The 18,785-nt window shown below is 37.4% G+C and overlaps 1 protein-coding gene across 1 annotated transcript; it reads left to right on the top strand.

The window, feature by feature from the left end:
- Nucleotides 1-281: 281 nt before the first annotated feature.
- Nucleotides 282-17,317, top strand: LOC137712524 (protein virilizer homolog). Its single transcript, XM_068451600.1, has 28 exons — nt 282-532; nt 776-864; nt 2,881-3,004; nt 3,489-4,112; nt 4,265-4,633; nt 4,731-4,835; nt 4,966-5,148; nt 5,874-6,015; nt 6,109-6,290; nt 6,372-6,457; nt 6,534-6,582; nt 7,091-7,157; nt 7,256-7,734; nt 7,811-7,910; nt 8,817-8,944; nt 9,699-9,766; nt 9,849-10,065; nt 10,651-10,866; nt 11,019-11,174; nt 11,271-11,324; nt 11,415-11,629; nt 11,733-11,802; nt 12,312-12,580; nt 13,328-13,508; nt 13,608-14,981; nt 15,076-15,813; nt 16,069-16,140; nt 17,050-17,317. The coding sequence occupies exons 1-28, from the start codon at nt 458-460 to the stop codon at nt 17,068-17,070; spliced, it is 6,453 nt and encodes a 2,150-aa protein (XP_068307701.1). The 5' UTR covers nt 282-457; the 3' UTR covers nt 17,071-17,317.
- The last annotated feature ends 1,468 nt before the right edge of the window (nt 17,318-18,785 follow it).

The raw sequence follows: 18,785 nt of genomic DNA, 5'->3' as shown, positions 1-18,785 counted from the left end.
ATTGTTAATGGATCTCCTTTGATTCAAAATGTTTATGTTTCTTTTGCATTATTTCATTTTATGTTATAAGATTCAACTAATAAATCCTAAGAAATCTACGAAAGAAATCCATACAAATACATAGAAATCTATAATAAAAATCTATATAAATCTGTCAAAATCCATAAAGAATTAAAAATCTTTTAAAATCTGTCATAAAAAAAGTCTATTAAAATCATGTGAAATTCAAATAGACTCCACCCAAACTTTTCTTTCTTTTATATTTATTGGGCAAGGCGTATTTTCTCTCTCATTCAGGTCGGCGACGCTGCGACAAACCTGAAAAAAAAACCTCTTGCCTTCTTACTGTCCAAACCCCCACCTTTTCCTACGGAGAAGAACCTCCAAAAACCTAGAAATTCAAATTCAACGGCTCAAATTCCATGTTTTCTTGACAGGCACTCGAAAATCACAGAGAATGGGTCGCCCCGAGCCTTGTGTGTTGTTCGCCCAGACCTTCGTCCACCCCCATCTCGATGAATACGTCGACGAGGTTCCTCTCTCTCTTCCGCAATTTCTGAATTTTCAATTGTCTGCCATTCGGTTAATTTAGTCCCTGTTCTGCAATTAGCTTACGAATTTTGATTTGTTAGTTACTCTTACTTTCTATGAAATCTGTATTGCCAATGCATTACTGCACCGTGTGTATAAAGTACTAATTTTTTTTTGAATTTATGCTTGCTTTTTCTTTCCATTATTTAAATGTTACTCATTCAAAGCGAATTGTGGGTTTTAGGTATTGTTTGCTGAGCCCATTGTCATCACTGCCTGCGAGTTCCTTGAACAGAACGTGTCTTTTGCATCTCAGTCAGTAACACTTCTCGGGTAAGCGGCTTTACTGATTTTGGAGTTGTTTCAGCCTTTACCTTTGTTTGTGTATTTCAGAATATTGTGATTCGATCTTTTAGATTAAGCCTGAACATGAACATACTGGTCATGATATTCAGCATTCACTTAAGCTTGTTACAAATACCGTAGCTTAGATCCGGCCTGAAATGCTTTCACATCTGACAAAGAATTTTTTTTTCTTTTCCTATCTTACAAATACCATATCTTCAGCTGCAGAGGTTTGGGAGCTATCATTCTCTGGGAATTCTTTTTATTTTGTCAGATGTGAAAACATATAGGTTTTCTATGTCTTTGGGAATTCTGTTTATCTTGATGTATCTCCCCTCGGTATGAGTTGTTGCTGCAGGTTACATGTTTAGTGTTCTTCTAAAGTGGACTCCTTGTTCACTAATTTTGTACCGCTCCACATGTTCTTTTAATGAATATTTCTATTTCTTATTAGAAAAGAAAAGAAAAACATTAGTCCAGTTGCTATTGCAAAGTTTAGTAACTTAGTTAAATCTTTTTCTCTCCCTTAAAAAATTCAGTGTCAGAAATTTAGTGAGACTTTTATCTGGTAACCAAGGATAAGGGATTAAACGTCAATTCTTTAGTGAAGGGTAATCCGTTTCAAGATCTAAGGAAAAAGAGGTTTAGGCGTTGAAGTTTTGATTAAGAGGGATGCACATTTATTGTGGAGAAGCAATTAGCATGTTGGCATCTGAAGTAGGTATTGCCATGGTGCTAGCAGGTGGGGTTCCCTTTGTGTTTATCATTTCACTGTGGTGTTCAGAGGCTCTTGTAGAACCTTTGAAGAAACATTTCACAGGGAATTAATTCTTTTACTCAAAATCTTTGCCTTGGGATAGGATTAAATTTCTGAAGATAAATAGGGTGGGGATAGGTGGCTTATACTCACAATTTTTCACTCATCCTCTTACCTATTGGGTTGGAACTTTAACCTCTGAAGGAGCCTAAATGTGATTGAAATTAATGAAGGCTTTCTTCCCCATTATCAATTTATCAAAGTTCATTGATTGAAAATGTTTACTTTTATTAGGCCAGGTTGATGGGAGGGCTTTCAATTAGAATTTTCTAAGACGTACAAATCTTGTTTTAATTGGTTGATTAATAAATTGTGTTTACCTATTCTCAAAACCCAACCCGACCCAACCCAAATGATTTGGAATGCTAGGATATGTAGTGAGGTACAAGTGCTTGTTTGGAGAATTACTCATGGGACAGTCAACATGTGCAACGATGTTGACTGTAGGGGGTCTGATATATCTGTTTCACTTTCAAGGTCTATTATGTGCAAACTTGAAGCAGAGGATACTGGTCATTATTGTGGAGAAGCATTGTTACTTTGGAAAACTTTTGGGGGAAGTGTTGTGTATTGGCATTTTTTTTCATTTGTTTGGCTTGGAATGACAAGAAGTTCTAGGATTTCATACAGCCGACCCCACTTAGTGGGAAAGGGCTTTGTTGTTGTTTTGCTTGGAATGACAGGAAGTTTTGAAAAAAAGATGGAGGAGGTGTCAGAATTTGGGGATAGATCATAGAGTCAGGTTTTGGGCTTCCTTGTAGGTTTTATGCAGAGTTTTTAGAGATATCCCTTTCTTTGTTCTTCTGCATGCCTTATGAGGAGCTACAGTTACTTGATTAAGGAATGTGAGAGGGATTTGCAAATAACTACTCGGAGTCACTAGCAAATCCCTCTTACATGCCTTTGTCATGATTATGTAGTGCATCTCTAGTCCCCTTTGTAGTCTATTTCTTCCTCACTTAGCCTCAAGCCGTTGGAACTTGGAAGCCGCTCACCCATACTTAGCCTTTATATGTTCTCTTTAAAATATTGTTCTCTTTCTGAATTTTAAAAATAAGGGTTTCCATTCTTATACCAAAAATCAATGAAATTCTGGGCTTTTTTCCCCTGAAATTTGGTTTTCTTGTTATGCCAGATTATGCTTGATAGATATTGCATATGTTCTGAAGTGGTATTGTTGTTTACAGGGCTACTTCACCTCCTTCATTTGCTTTGGAGGTCTTTGTTCAGTGTGAGGGGGAGACAAGGTTCAGGCGCCTCTGTCTGCCTTTCCTATATTCTCCTTCTTCTTCAAATGTGCTAGAAGTAGAGGTAATTATCATATTGACACATGATAATGTTACATCCTGTATTCTGCAAAATTCTACTCTTTTATTTATTTATTATCTTTTGATGGTTGACTGTCAATGTTGAGCTGATGAGTATGTTCCTGTTTATAGATATATTTTTTTAGCTTTTTAAAATGTGCCAATTCCCTCCGTAAGTAATGATTTTAGGTCATCTTAAACTTCTTATGTAATTACTTCTTTATGGAGGAAATAAATTTCTAGCCTAACATTATACTAAAAAATCATAATTTAATAGGTCGACAAATGCACTTAAGAGAAAAAAGAGTTGGGAACATTTTGGTTTCAGTTTGTTTTGTTTCTGTTCCCTTCTCCTTGTCTTAGCTATAGGTGAACCTAGTTGTTATTATTGATGAACTGTCTCCTCTCTCTCACACACGCAACATTCATGGGTACATCATTGTTTTTCTTTATTGACTATTCTCACAGGAGTCATTGCTTATCTGCAGGCTGTTGTAACTAATCATCTCGTTGTAAGGGGCAGCTACCGCAGTCTTAGTTTAGTCATATATGGAAACACGGCAGAAGATCTAGGGCAATTCAACATTGAATTTGATGATAGCTCCATAACTAATCTTGTTAGCTCTACTGAGGGAAAGCTTGAAGACCTCCCTCTTGCTTTACATTCAACTAATCTGAAAATTGAGGAATCCATATCAACTCTTAATACTCTATCTCTACCTGTTGCGGCATCAGATGTATCTGTTGAAGCTAAGCATTTGTTACAACTGATGTTGAAGGTCTGTGAGTTGCCCAATCTAGGTGATGCATTGCATAAAATTGTCGGCATTGTAGTATCAGCTGCCACTTCATATGTCACCTCTTCTTGGGGACGATCCAGTGAGTGTGAAGAGTTGCGCAATGTTCTTAGTGTGGCCAGAACAGAGCTTATGGAGCTCTATAAGGTCTTTAAAGGCGAATCAGGGAATGATTTAGCTGAATCACTAGAAGACAATGGGCTTTTTGAGTTTGAGGTTGAATTAGCAAATTCTAAACAGTTGGTGGATGTGTTAAGTCAGTACTTTCGGTTTAGTAGGGACTTCTTGAGTGTTGTACATCACCAACTTCCACAGGTGATTAAATTACAACTTCTTTCATTTCTGTACTCCATATTTTCAATATACAACAGATGAAAAGGCATGTGCTCTCTCTTTCTCTCTCTCTCTACACCTGTGTGCCCACATTGAATGTGATCGATTTTTTAAAGTTGTATATTTGTTTTCAGAATACAAATGTCATGCTGGGGTTGAGTGTGGCTTTTCTTTTGTGCTCTGGAAGAGAAAGCTGCTTTCATTTTGTTACTGGTGGGGGAATGGAGCAGCTTGTACATGCTTTTTGTTGTAGCAATCAGAAATCTCCTGCTACTACATTACTGCTACTAGGAGTTGTTGAGAAGGCTACTCAGCATTCTTTTGGCTGTGAAGGATTTTTAGGTTGGTGGCCACGTGAAGATGAAAAAATCCTATCTGGTGCCAGTGATGGTTATAGTAGATTGTTAAATCTCTTATTGCAAAAACAGCGTCATGATATTGCTTCTTGTGCAACTTATGTCCTTCATCGGTTAAGATTTTATGAGGTTGCTTCAACATTTGAGGTTTACTTCCCACTTTGGTGACCCTGTTTGTGGTTTTACTTGTGTTTGTGCGAACTATAATTTAAGTGGTTTCTTATGGTAATTCCATTCTTTTCAGTGTGCAGCTTTGTCGGTATTGGGTGGTCTATCTACTTTTGGTAGGGTCACAAGTGGTACTTTGGACATGCTTATCTGTGCAAAGTCACAACTTAAAAAGCTGTTGGTCAGTTGTCATTTTGTTGCTTTTGGTTTTAGCTATGTAAAACCTTTGAGTATATTTTTTCAACTTTTGATGTCCCAGAAACCTGCATTGCAGTTTTTTTGTTCATACTTATTGACAAGTATTTATGCAGAAATTGATAAATTCACGTGGTCCAATTGAAGATCCTTCTCCAGTTCCCCGAGCCACCAAATCCTTGATTCTTGGTCAGACAGAAGGTTTGTCGTCATATAAAGCATCCAACAACTTAATTGCTTCTTCAAATTGTTGTTTCGCAAATTGGGATATCGACATGCATTTGCTGGCTCTTCTCAAGGTAAATTTCCCTATTTGCTCTTTCAACTACTTCCTCAAAAACTGAGATATGGTTAATTATATGGTTTATTTGTATAGTCTCTATGTTGTACGGCCTGTTACCTTTTGTCATTGATTTTAAAGGAGTGAAAGTCTAGGCTTGGGACCAACCTTGCTAGATTTGAAAACTATACGCCTCAGAGCATTGGCAGACCAAATAGAGAGTAGAAGTAGCATTTGCAAGGAAACTAAGTATGTGGTAGGAGGGATGTGGTGGAGAAATATAGTTTTTGGATAGACCTGACTAACACAGGGGTAGAGTTTCAGTATTTTATTAGCTCAACTCTATATCCAAATTGTTGATGACAGTCTATCTAATCACTTCAAACTAAAATTGCTTATTCAACTGCATGATCAAATTAACTATAATACTGTTAACTTCATTATCCAGAATCAAGTTAAATTGAAATTTCTCTGATCTGCTCACTCCCTTAATCAGATGAAGTTTGGAAATCAAGTCCATAAATTGTTTTCCAACTTTCGTATCATTTTCCAGTGCGTTCTCACTTTCTCTTTATTCCACAACACAGTTTAAATTTTGATATTTGTTCTTGTTTAGATTATGTATTGGAATTTATGTTGCAATTTGTGACTGATATTTTAACTTTTTTCTTTTTTGCTCAATGTTTATACAATACAACCATATTAATTTTTTACTAAGCAATGTTTAAAATACATTGGTAGCAGGACAAGGGATTTCTACCTCTATCAGTTGCAATATTGACGTCATCCATATTGCGTTTAGAAGTCGGACATGTGATGGACATATTTGTGGATGTTGTGTCATCAGTTGAGGCCATAATTCTTTCCTTTCTTTTTTGCCGCTCAGGTCTCTCTAATGCTGTCCTATTTTCAAGCCTCCTATCCGTCAAATCCAGATCATGTTAATGATAATTATGACATTGCATGTTTTCTTACTCAGGCTTAATTTTTCTTCTGCACCACCCTGAACTTTCTGCAACAATAATACATGCCCTAAGGGGTGCTGATGACGTGAATAAGGATGCGTGTCTTCCTCTTCGATATGCATCTGTTTCATTATCCAAAGGATTCTTTTGTGCTCCACAGGATGTTGGAATTATTGTTGGGGTCCATTTGAGGGTGGTTAGTCCTTTGGCTCCTTTTGGTTTCAAAATATTACAGACTTTCAGCTAAGATTAGCAACTTTCTAATGCTTTGGTGCAGGTTACTGCTGTAGACCGTTTGCTTACTGCAGCACCAAACTCTGAAGAATTTTTATGGGTGTTGTGGGAACTGTGTGCTCTTGCAAGGTGGAATGGAATTCATCTTGTTGATTGTGGGTTGTTTATACATGGTCTTTAACCACTTTTCTGTTATGATTTGCAGGTCTGACTGTGGACGCCAAGCATTATTGGCTCTGGGATATTTTCCGGAGGTACTGATGAATATGCGATCTGAAACCATATAGTAATAACTAACGCAAAAGTCTTCTTCCAACCAATTTAAACTAGCAACCCTATCATCTATGTGGAACTTATCTTGGCTTTTGGAAATATTTCTTATATATTAATGATCTACTATTGGTAACTCATTTTCTTATATTGAATTCTAAAGTTTTCATCTATATCACATATTAAAACTTTGAAGTTCTGTTTTATTTTATTTGACTGGTACAAAGTGTTTGAACTTAGGTATAAGATACAAGCCAAAGAGGGTTTACGAACTAACTTAAGCAGTATTATTCAACTTTATTCTGGTATACAATTCTGATCACAAATGTGGATGTGTATGGTGCCTTTACAAATATCAAAATCTAACATGGTAGTATCTGTGGTGTCTGAACAATAGTTCTGTTTGTTGTTCTTGGTAATCCTATTGTTAGATTATTCTTTATAGATACATATTTCAGTTTATTGACAAATGAATGCATATCCATTTTGTAGGCTGTTAAAATTTTGATTGAAGCTTTACATTCTGCCAAGGAACCAGAGCCAGTTGCTAAAAATAGTGGTTCTGCACTTGACCTTCATCTAAAGACTAAATCCGAAAGTTTGACAATATTGTACTTTTAGTTATTCATTTACACAGTTCATGTTCTGGATATTCAGGAGCCCCGCCGTTAAATATTGCCATATTTCACTCAGCTGCTGAGATTTTTGAAGTTATTGTTTCTGATTCCACTGCATCTTCTCTTGGATCATGGATTGGACATGTTATGGAGCTCCATAGGGCGTTACATTCCTCTTCTCCTGGGTCAAATAGAAAAGATGCCCCTACACGGCTGTTGGAATGGATAGATGCTGGTGTTGTATATCATAAAAACGGGACAACAGGTCTTATACAGTACGCTGCTGTGTTGGCTTCTGGAGCAGATGCCCACTTGACTTCAAACATCCCACTGGTGTCAGATTTGGCTGATGTAGAAAATGCTGTTGGAGATACCTCTGGTGGTTCTGATGTTAATGTTATGGAAAATCTTGGAAAGTTTATATCTGACAAGACTTTTGATGGTGTTAATCTTCGTGACTCTTCTGTAGCACAGTTGACAACAGCATTTCGCATTTTAGCGTTCATTTCAGAGAACTCAGTATGTGATTTTCTACTTTTGTATTTACCATTATGGTGAATTTTTTGTGTTGCTCATGTTGCTCATGTTGATGTAGACTGTTGCTGCTACTCTGTACGATGAAGGTGTTGTACCAATAATATATGCAGTTGTGGTCAATTGTAGGGGTATGCTTGAGAGGTCCTCAAACAGTTATGGTATGTTGATCGGAATAGTTGATTTGTATGTATAACCTGTTGAAAAAACCCCTTTCACTGGACCTTGTTCTTTGATGTACCCAACGACAATAGACTAAACTAGCAAATATAGAAAACTTAGAAACACACAAGAATTATACTGGTTCGGCAGAACTTATGCCTACGTCCAGTTGTGATTTCCCTAGGTAGAGAAATCACCGCTTCTTTGATTAATAATAGAGATTACAGAACTTATGCAAACCCTAGAACTAATCTCAAACCTCTCTGCTGTTTGGCTGTTTTCTCTCTGCTGAAAATCAGCCTTGCCGCACCCTATTTATAGATATAGGGTTGGCTTACATGTCCTTTACAGATTATAATTCCTATTCTAAGTGGAATAGGAATTTAGACTTCCTTTCCAATTCCAAATAGACTTCTAGGATTTCTAATCTACATTGAATAAGGAAACTAAGATTCTTTCCTAGCCCTATTAGGAGAAGAATTGGTGCACCCTTTCCCTAAAACAATCCTAAACAGAAAAGGACACAAATTGACGAGCCAAAAACTAACATAACCACTAAAATTGTTCCCCTAAAAAGTTTGCAACCAAACTTGTCCCATCAAAATCACTATAGACTTGGGGGGGAAGAGGTGATTTCATGTCCACTTCAACTTTTCAGTGTTAAGAGTTATCTGTATATTTCTATGTCCTTGCTCTGTTTATTATGTTCTGTGCTGTCTTCAATTTGGTTGCCCAACTTTTCCTGCTCTTGCTTATAACTTTGTTGCAGTTACAGATTCCTTTCATTTCTTTTAGAACCTTCTTCTCAAATCCGACACTTCCTATTATACAATATTCTGATATTTTAATGGGTCCATTTTGTTGGACTTTTGAAAAATTTGCTCTTATTTTGCCGCCTTGAACAGATTACCTTGTTGATGAGGAGTGCAATACTACATCAGATTTATTGTCAGAACGTAATCGTGAGCAGAGTTTAGTTGATCTTCTGATTCCTACAATTGTGTTGTTGATCAATTTGTTGCAGAAATTGCAGGTTTGCTACATTTTGTTTCTAGCTTCTTTATGATTGATTTCTATATGGGAACTTTTGTTTGATTGAGAGAAGCAGCAGTTCATATTGAAGCAAAGTTGTGTCTGTAAAATGGTTATTATCTAATCTGGATGCTTACATGATTCATGTTAGAGAATTTGAAATGTTGGTAATCTCATTGGGTAGAACAACCTTTTATCTAGGGTGTAGTGTAGATGTGTTGACGTTAGCAGCTACGGTTTTGGTCATGTTATATCATATTTTTGATTGGCTAGAATCTAACTAAATTTTGAGAAAGGATACTCGGACTAGGGTTCTTAGATGTGTATTGTGTAGACATTTGAAGCTGTAGTTTTGGTCATGTTATATCATAGGATTGATTGGCTATGAATCTAACTAAATGGAATTTTCATTTCATTTTACCCCATGACTTGTAGACAAGAGGGAGAACTTTTCCTTCTATGTAGGGCAGAGAATAGCTGTGTTTGGATAGAGTAATTTGTCCATGAATATATCTCATTTTTGAGAAAGGAAGCTTTCACTACCTCACACTATTAACAAACTGTTAAATGGAAATTTCATTACATGCTACTGATCTGTAAAGAGAAAATGTTTGATGTTCCATCCTTCTGTTTTAAGATTTGGGGATTGCATGAACTTGCTGCCACCTTTTAATTTTGAGTTTGTTTGGGACTTAACTACTGTGTGCTCTCACCAGTTGTCTGTTAAAATGTGGTCTTTGGACTGCTATCTGTAGGAAGTACAAGAGCAGCACAGAAATACCAAGTTATTGAATGCCCTTCTACGATTGCACCGAGAAGTAAGGTAACTGAGTCATCCTCGTTTTCCTCTTCCCTAGGTATTTTAGTTTTATTCATATAATTTGACTGAACTTATTCAATTGCAGTCCAAAATTAGCCGCATGTGCAGCGGACTTATCCTCTCCTTATCCTGATTCTGAGCTTGGTTTTGGAGCTATCTGTCACCTTCTTGCGTCGGCACTTGCTTGTTGGCCAGTCTATGGCTGGACTCCTGGTCTTTTCCACTCCCTCCTTGCAAATGTTCAAGTTCCTTCCTTGCTGGCCTTGGGTCCAAAGGAAACATGTAGTTTGCTTTGTCTTCTGGTATGCATTTCTTCTCTTGTTCCCTTTCTTTTGTATTGTGGGAATATCATGTTCTTTGTAATCGATTTACTGAAAAATTTAAGATATGTTTCATATGGAGCTTGACTTAGAGCTGTCTAAGCCTTTCCTAGTCTCATGATCATTTAAAACAGCAGTGGTTTAGCCTGCCTAGTCCATTGTAGTGTTCAATGTGCTCTTTAATAACCCTCATGTATCTGTAATTAGTGGTGCTTCCTCCATTCTTGGTTTCTGTTTATTGTGCACTTGATGCACCAAAGAACATCATGTTATGCTGATTATTCACTTTGTAAATTTCGCAGTCATTCTTTTCTTAGCCGGTAACTTGAACTGTACTCAATTCGTTGGGTTTAAGTCTAAATTGTTATTTGGATATAATCAACGATTATTGACACATCTAGTTTTCTTTTCTGATAAATTTTTGTTTATTGAGTTGGTAAACCTGGCATACATTGCCTAAACCATCAGATATGTTATAATTTCTACCTTAATGGACTGCCAAATGATGTGTGACACGTGTTTTTAACATGTTTCCTCTTGTGTTTTCTTCCTTTCTGGGAATGCAAGAATGATTTATTGCCTGATGAAGGGGTCTGGCTCTGGAAAAATGGGATGCCCTTGTTGAGTGCCCTTAGAAATTTGTCTGTTGGGACTGTTTTGGGTCCTCAGAAGGAGAGACAGGTCAATTGGTATTTGCATCATGAGCATCTGGAGAAGCTGCTCAGCCAATTGACGCCACATCTTGACAAAGTTGCCCAGATTATCCAACATTATGCTATTTCCGTATGTGATTTCTTTCAGTGAAGTTGCCTGTTATTTTACTTTTTGTTTTCTTTTTCATACCTCTGAGAGAAAAGAGTAGGCAGTGGACCCATTCTTAATGGATACTTGCCGCTTTTGTCATCTTGCACGACTAATGAGATCACTTTAAACAGGCACTGGTGGTCATTCAAGACATGCTTCGAGTCTTTATTATTCGTATTGCTTGCCAAAGAGCAGAAAGTTTTTCCGTACTTTTACGACCCATATTCTCATGCATTCGTGATCATGCTTATGACTCGCCTTCGCCATCAGATACGGATGCTTATAAGGCAAGTTTCTTGCCACTGATAAAAGTTTAATAGTTTGTGTATTGTTGTATGTTTAAGTGTCCCCTCTTCTCTCTCTCTCTCTCTCTCTCTCACCAGGTTTACAGATATCTTGATTTCATTGCTAGCTTATTGGAGCATCCACGTGCCGAGGTTTGCATTTTAATTTTTGATTTATTTTGTTACCTTCCTTTTATCTATAAAAAAATCATTGGATTTTTACCTCTGCTTTTCCTTTCGCAGGGACTATTATTAAAGGAGGGTGCATTTCAGTTGCTACCTAGAGTGTTGAATAGGTGTTTAATTGCCATTGAGACAGGTGGAATACAGAATCTCGATGTTAGAAGTTCAGCTGCATTTGGATTCGGTTTGCTCAGTTGGTGCCTCCCTGTATTCAAGTCCTTCTCATTGATTTTTAATTCCCAGGCATCCCTGCACCATGCGGGGAAAAATGATTCGTAAGTAGATAAGATACATATTTATATTACCATTATTTCTTTTCTTTTTAATTGGATGATACAATTTGACCTTGTGTATGCTAAACTACTTCTGGTTTAATAGGAATGAATTTGAAAAGTTGACTACTGATGATTGCAAAATATTTTTAAAGTATCTCCTCAGGTTTTGTCAGGTAACTCCCTTCTTCCTCTGTACCTGAAGTTGGATTAGTGTATGTTGGTCAATGTGATGTTCCTACAGGAGCTAGTTTTTGTTTTCTACTGGGTCTGAAAGAGTAAATAAGAATTGCGCTGGAACACAAAATAAGCAAATGCTCGGCATTCTGAAGATATTTGGGAAAATTGAGTATTGGAGATAATAATTTTCTGGGGCTTATGATGATTTTGAGCTGTTATGGAATTATTAATATGACAAGTGACTAAATCAACTTCACATAGTAAAATGTTCACTCAGATAAGATAACTAATATCTAGACGAGGAAAGAGTTCTTAGTTTTATCTTTCTCTTATAAGAAAGTAACTGGGGAGAGATAGAGAAGCATAAAGCATGATGGACAAGGGGTCCATCAGAATCAGACAACTAAAGATGTAGCCGTAATATCCAAAACCTGTGCCAAATGGAAGAAACCAGTAAAAGATTTGGAACTTCTTATTTGATCCGTTGATGCTCCTTGCTTTCCAGGTTCTACCAGTTGGAAAAGAATTACTTGCCTGTCTTATTGCTTTTAAAGAACTGGGTGCTTGTAGTGAAGGTAAAAAAGCTTTAGCAGCCACTTTGTATCCTGCTCTCTCTGTTGAGGATCATGAATGGAGAAAGAGTCCCCCATTGTTATGTTGCTGTAAAAACTTGTTAAGATCAGTTGACTCGAAAGAAGGGTTGTCAAGTTATGGAATTGAGACTGTCAATGCATTGTCTCTGGGATCTTTCCGCTTCTGCCTTGATGGGGAAAGGTGATTACTCTTGCCTTATTGGCTATTTTACGAAATCACATTTTTAGTGTAGGCTTGTTAATTGTTGTATGTTTTGAGTTGTTTAACACTGTCAATTTGTTTGCCTAAAAACCATCAAGGTTTCACAGTATTGTGTTGTTGAACCATATTCTTTCTCCTTCTACTTGTTTTGTTTCACATACTTGGCAAACTTCAGAGCTATAAAAGATGACACTCCCTTAAAGTTAGTGTTTTTTTCATTTGTAGGGATTTTGTTGCTCACTGAGGCCAAGATGGTGCCATATATTTTATTTTGCCAATGGGCCTTTTGTTGTACAACGAGGCACATTGGCTAGAATTAGGAAGTACTGGGACTATCCTCAAACAGATTTTGAAATGCTTGCAAGTCAATTTTGAGGATAGTGATTTTGGCATTGGTTGCCAAATTTGCATTTATTTTAGGTTTCACTAAAATATTATTTCTTAAGTAAACTTAGCTTTTTATTTAGAACCATTATATTAGAATTCTATTTGATCACCTGAAGTAACTTTGCTTTACAATTGTATGACCTTACTTGAACAAGGTTTGTGCTACCGGCTGTACCTTTCTGTCCTTGAGTTCTGATGTATTTTGGGGTGTCTCTATGCACATGTGCTATATTTATTGGTTTTGATTTATTCTGTTCGGTATCTGCATTCTTTAAGCTTTTGAATGGTTTTTTTAATATCCACGTCACTGGTTGGACTTATGGCTTACTTCTTTGTTAGATTGAATCCAGACATGGTTGTTGCGGTAAAATTCCTGTTCGGAGTTTCTGATGATGATATAGCTGAAGCAGATGGTGTGCCTGATGGAAACTTGAGCTATATTTATGAATTGACCTCTCTATTGAAGACCATGGAGGCTGACCATATTGCTGACTCTGATGCTCAAACCCCTTTGTATGAGGTATAACTGGTTTTGATTTATTCTTTCATAGAATTCTTTGTAATCTCCAATTGTTTTTGCATAGTATTAATATCTGACATCGTCTTCATCCATACACAGGTTCTAGAATCTGCGAAATCATTAACATTGCTGTTGCAGAAACCTAGTTCGTTGTTAAAGGTGGATGATGTCTTTTCTGCTGATTCCATTCCTCTGCCGCCAAATATTCTAGTTTCTTCAAATATCCATATAATGCCAGATGGTGGTGCTGAAATGGCTGACGATTATCTTTACCAAGGATCACTTGGAGACAAGTTTCAGTGGGATTGTCCCGATAAATCATCAGAATCTAATCTTAAGAGGAAACAGCCGCCATCACTTGATGGCCCAAATAGGCGTGCGAGAGGAGAAAGCTCCACGGCTGAGACCACAAATCAAAATGTGTTTTCACGAGGACTGGGTTCAACTATTGCGTCATCGGGTCCTACTCGTAGGGATACCTTTCGGCAGCGCAAACCAAATACCAGCCGGCCTCCTTCCATGCATGTTGATGACTATGTTGCAAGAGAAAGGAATGATGGCGTTTCTAATTCTAATGTAATAGCAGTCCAGCGGGTGGGATCTACTAGTGGGAGACCTCCGTCAATTCATGTCGATGAATTTATGGCCAGGCAAAGGGAACGTCAGAATCTAGTGTCAACGGTAGTTGCAGATGCGGCTGTACCAATGAAGAGTTCAACTCCTGTGAATGACACAGCTACGGAGAAGTTCAACAAACCTAAACAATTGAAAGCGGATCTCGATGATGATCTTCAGGGCATTGACATAGTATTTGATGGTGAGGAGTCTGAACCTGATGACCAATTGCTCTTTCCTCAGCCGGATGATAACCTGCAACAGCCTGCTCCTGTCATTCTTGAGCAAAATTCTCCCCACTCTATTGTTGAAGAGACAGAGAGTGATTTGGTGACTCCAGTAGCATCTAATATGGATGAGAACACACAAAGTGAATTTTCTTCTAGGATGTCAGTTTCGCGTCCTAAAATTCCATTGACCCGTGAACCAAGTATTTCTTCAGATAAAAAGTACTTTGAGCATTCTGATGACTCGATGAATGCTACATTACACAAGGCCTCTAGTAGTTTTGACTCTGCAACAGCAGCAAACAATCTTAGATTCCCTGTCTTTGCTTATAATAACTCTTCAGCATCTTCCATACAGATACCAGTGGGTTCTAGGATGACTCCACAGAATTTCTTTCCGAAGAATAGTCCACAGCGTGCTGGCAATGCTAGCAATGTGCCTCCAGGATTTTATGACCAGAGATTTGTTCCAAATCAACCTCCTCTACCTCCCATGCCACCTCCCTCAACTCCCATGCCACTTCCCTCAACAGCTGTGATATCGCAGACTTCTGATTCTGTTCCAAGTCAATCATCCCCTTTTATGAACTCTATGACTGATGTACAGCAGCCACTTCCAACACCCTTTCAGGTAAGTTCTAGACATTTTTCTTCACCTGTCTCATGTAGCTGTCTCTTGCTGGTTTATCTGCATTTATGTAACCCTTTGCTGTGCTTCATTGCAGATTCGTTCAGATTATCTTTCTGCATTCAATAATGGTTCCACATCTTCAAGAAATTCCATCTCTTCTCCTAGTGGAGCTGTCAGACCACCTCCACCACTTCCTCCTACACCACCTCCTTTTTCATCTAGTCTGTATAATTTAACACCCAATAGAACTATTACCCAGTCTTCAATGTATAATCAGACTAGTGCGGGAACAACTGAACTTCCTCAGAGTTCTACCACACCTTCAGGGGCCAGAGTGAATACCTACTCGCAATTGCCACACATGGGTTTCCGGCCTGGTTCTAATTCTATGGGTCTTTATGGAAGCATCCCAACTCAGCTGCAAGGCGACAATGCAACTGTATTGCAGAATCTCTCTATCGCTCAGTCTTCCGTTCAAGTAATTCATTCCCTTGGTCAGTTGCAGCCGTTGCAGCCACCACAGATTCCACGCCCTCCACAACCACCCCAACATCTTAGGCCACCTATGCAAGCTTCACAACAGTTGGAGCAAGGTGTATCTATGCAGAACCAAGTTCAAATGCATTCACTACAGATTCTGCAACAGCCACATGTTTCACCTATGCATGCCTACTATCAACCCCAACAGCAGGAGTTTGCTCATGCACAGCAGCAACAGCAAGTTGACCATTCGCAACAGCAAGCAATGCATCAATCAGGGGATGCTACGTTGCAACAAGAAGATCCAGCAATGTCATTACATGAATACTTCAAGTCTCCAGAAGCTATTCAGGTATTTGCTACTTCGGATCCTTGCAGAGAGAAAAGACCTTTTCATGAGTTTTGAATTTTCCTTCAGACCCTTTTGTGGCATCTTTCTGCAAAGAACTTCAGTTTTGGAGCTTCTTCAAATAGATCTTTTTAAATTGTTTGGGTGCTTGGGTGGGTGGGGGGAGGGGATACTTTCTGCCTAAAACTTTTAGATTTGTTTGACGGTGTGGCCTTTAGCTTTGGTCTCTTCTAATTATTCGTTTTCCTTCTATGGCAGTCTTTATTGAGTGACCGAGATAAACTTTGCCAGCTTTTGGAGCAGCATCCAAAGTTAATGCAGATGCTTCAGGTATTTTTTCTTATTGTCTTAGGCCTCCTCTATTAGCCTGCGAGTTCATGTTTCCACTTATCAATATTGGTTTTCTTAATCTGGAATAATGGGGAATCTGTATTGAGTCACCAAATGTGTAGGGTTTATACAATTGAGGCTAAAATGGCTATTAAAAAAAAAAAAAAAAAAAAAAAAAAAAAGAAAAAAAAAAGCTATGCAACATTAGATACTTTGAAATAACTACTGTACGAATGTGTTTGAATGAACTGTATAGGAATTCTTGTAATCACGTGTTTTGAAAATTGTCTTCTAATTCAGTCTTTTGGTATGCACGGATAATTTGATTAAGGGCTTGTTTGGAAGTGCTTTCAAAATGGATGAAAATGCTTTTGGTGAAAATGTTTATGGTACCAATCCTTGGAAAAATGCTAGTGAATCTTTGGAAAAGCACTTAAAAGTGCTTTTGGAGCCCAAAAACATTTTTGCTAAAAGCGCTTTTAGTCATTTTAAAAGCATTTCCAAACGAACCTCGAGTAATCTAAAATACGTAGCAAAATGTCCATGCTTGAATTCTCTCCTCCCATATAGGTCCTTAGTTAACATGCTCATGTTTTCCCCCTCATTTTTATCTTGTGTATTTTTGGTTTTTGTGATCCCAGTTATGGAGCTTCTTTCCTCTAGATTTGTTTGGAAATTTCTTTTTATGGCTTAAAAACGATGTCTTGTCCTTGTTTGCCCCGAACATATCTTTCTAAATTTTAATAACCGAGTCGAGACTCTTCCCTGTATGCGTTTTCGGTTTACTTTATTTGCTCTCTCCTTGTATGTTTCTACCTGGAGAATGTCATAGTTCTTGTTTGTTCTCTCTTCTCGGATACTATGCCGTTCTAACGCTCTAGATTTGTTTTATTTCATGTGAATTAACAGGAGAAGTTGGGCCAGATATAACGGAATGACCAAGAGTCAGGATAGTCTCTTCAAAGTATCTAGGAGTTATCAAGTGACAATCCAAGGCTTGCAACCCCAAAGCATCTAGGAGTTAACCTTTGATCAATCATTTAATTTTGGTCCCCTGAAATTTTGTATTGATAATGTACTATAAAACTGTACATTATTATTTTCCCACCTTGATAATGTCATTCAACATTATAAGAAGAGGTGTAACATTAATGTAATTCCTTCATGAAAATGTCGATATATCAACGAATGTTTTCACCCGTTGCCTAAGTCTCTGTTTCTTGGTTTTGAGAGATTCGCTTTAGGAGGGCCTGTTTGGTAGTCTATTAAAAAAAAATTCATCATTTTTCCATACATTTCTTTAAGAACATTTATTGAAAACAATTTTCTTGAAGACTTCCAACACTGGTTTAGTATGAGATATAAAATTGTTTTAAATCTTAAAACTGAAACTGGACAAAGTGATCCAAAGTGAGGTGGTTGTAGGCTATTTTGTTAAGTTAGTCTTGAGTTCATTTTTTAAAAATAGTTTTACCATACAAGTTTTTAAGGCATAAAATATAAAAAGTATTTTTGAGTTTAAAAAGTTAAATTCAAGTAGAGTACTAAACAAACTCTAAAATTGTTGACAAGCTTGGCATGAGCTTTGCTCACCTGCGCATGAAGGGGCAAAAGAGAACGGTTGAGATTTATGAAAGAAAAAAAAAAACCAAATGCGGAGTAAATTTCCAAACTTGGTACTGGTTTCCTTCCCAAAAGACTTATTGAAAACTCACAAGCTTATGGATCCAAGAAGCCCATGATCCGAGAGATCCTCCCCAAAGCATATTTGTATATGTGTAACTCAGCACCGACCCAAGGGACATTCCCACTTTAAGAAATTATAGGTTCAAGAGATTCTCTCAACGGTTGATTTATTTTGATCTATTTGTATGACTAAATGAAAACGATTTAAATGATTTTTGTAGGCATGATTTTCAAATGGAGATTAAGAGATTAAACGGTTTCGATTATAAAAGTTTGCGATAAAGATATTTTCTTTGTAAGTGAGAAAATAAGTTCATCCCCCAAGAGAGGAATGCAAGCATTATCCTTCCCGTAATTAATCATACTGGCAGAAAACTTGAGCGAGATGACAACAAACCTAAAAAATTTGTTTGAATGGGAAAATCATAAATGAAATAAAATGAAGACAAAACTACTTCAAAATATACCAATAAAGATGTGTATATTAAACTGATGAAAGAGTCACCGTTTAACGAGAAGGGGTTTTAGTTTCACTTGCATGGTTGCATGGATATGGATTGTGGAGAATACAAGCGATAATAAAGAAAGGAAAATCGAACTCAAAATTTCAAATGAAGATAAAAAATAGAAGAAACGAACTCAAAACTCAGTGCAAAAATAGATATTTTTAACTAATTAAGTTGCAGATTAATTGAGAATTCTCAATTAGTAGTAAAATTGGAGTTATTAGTTAAAATTAAACATATAATATAGAAGGCTGTCTGGTCCTCAAGGGAACCATTACCCGTTTCGAGGGTTTTGCTTCCTTCATCTCTGTCACGACTCGTGAGTCACGAGTATGCATGATCATGGCACCAATAACCTCGTGCTATGGGTGGCAAAGACCAACACCCGCTATCAGCCTACGGTGATGTGACATGTGACACAGTTACAATCACTCATATCCCTAACTCCCTTTA

Source organism: Pyrus communis, chromosome 13 (genome assembly GCF_963583255.1).
Source record: "Pyrus communis chromosome 13, drPyrComm1.1, whole genome shotgun sequence".
Taxonomy (NCBI): Eukaryota; Viridiplantae; Streptophyta; class Magnoliopsida; order Rosales; family Rosaceae; genus Pyrus; species Pyrus communis.
This window is presented reverse-complemented; position numbering and strand designations above follow the sequence as displayed.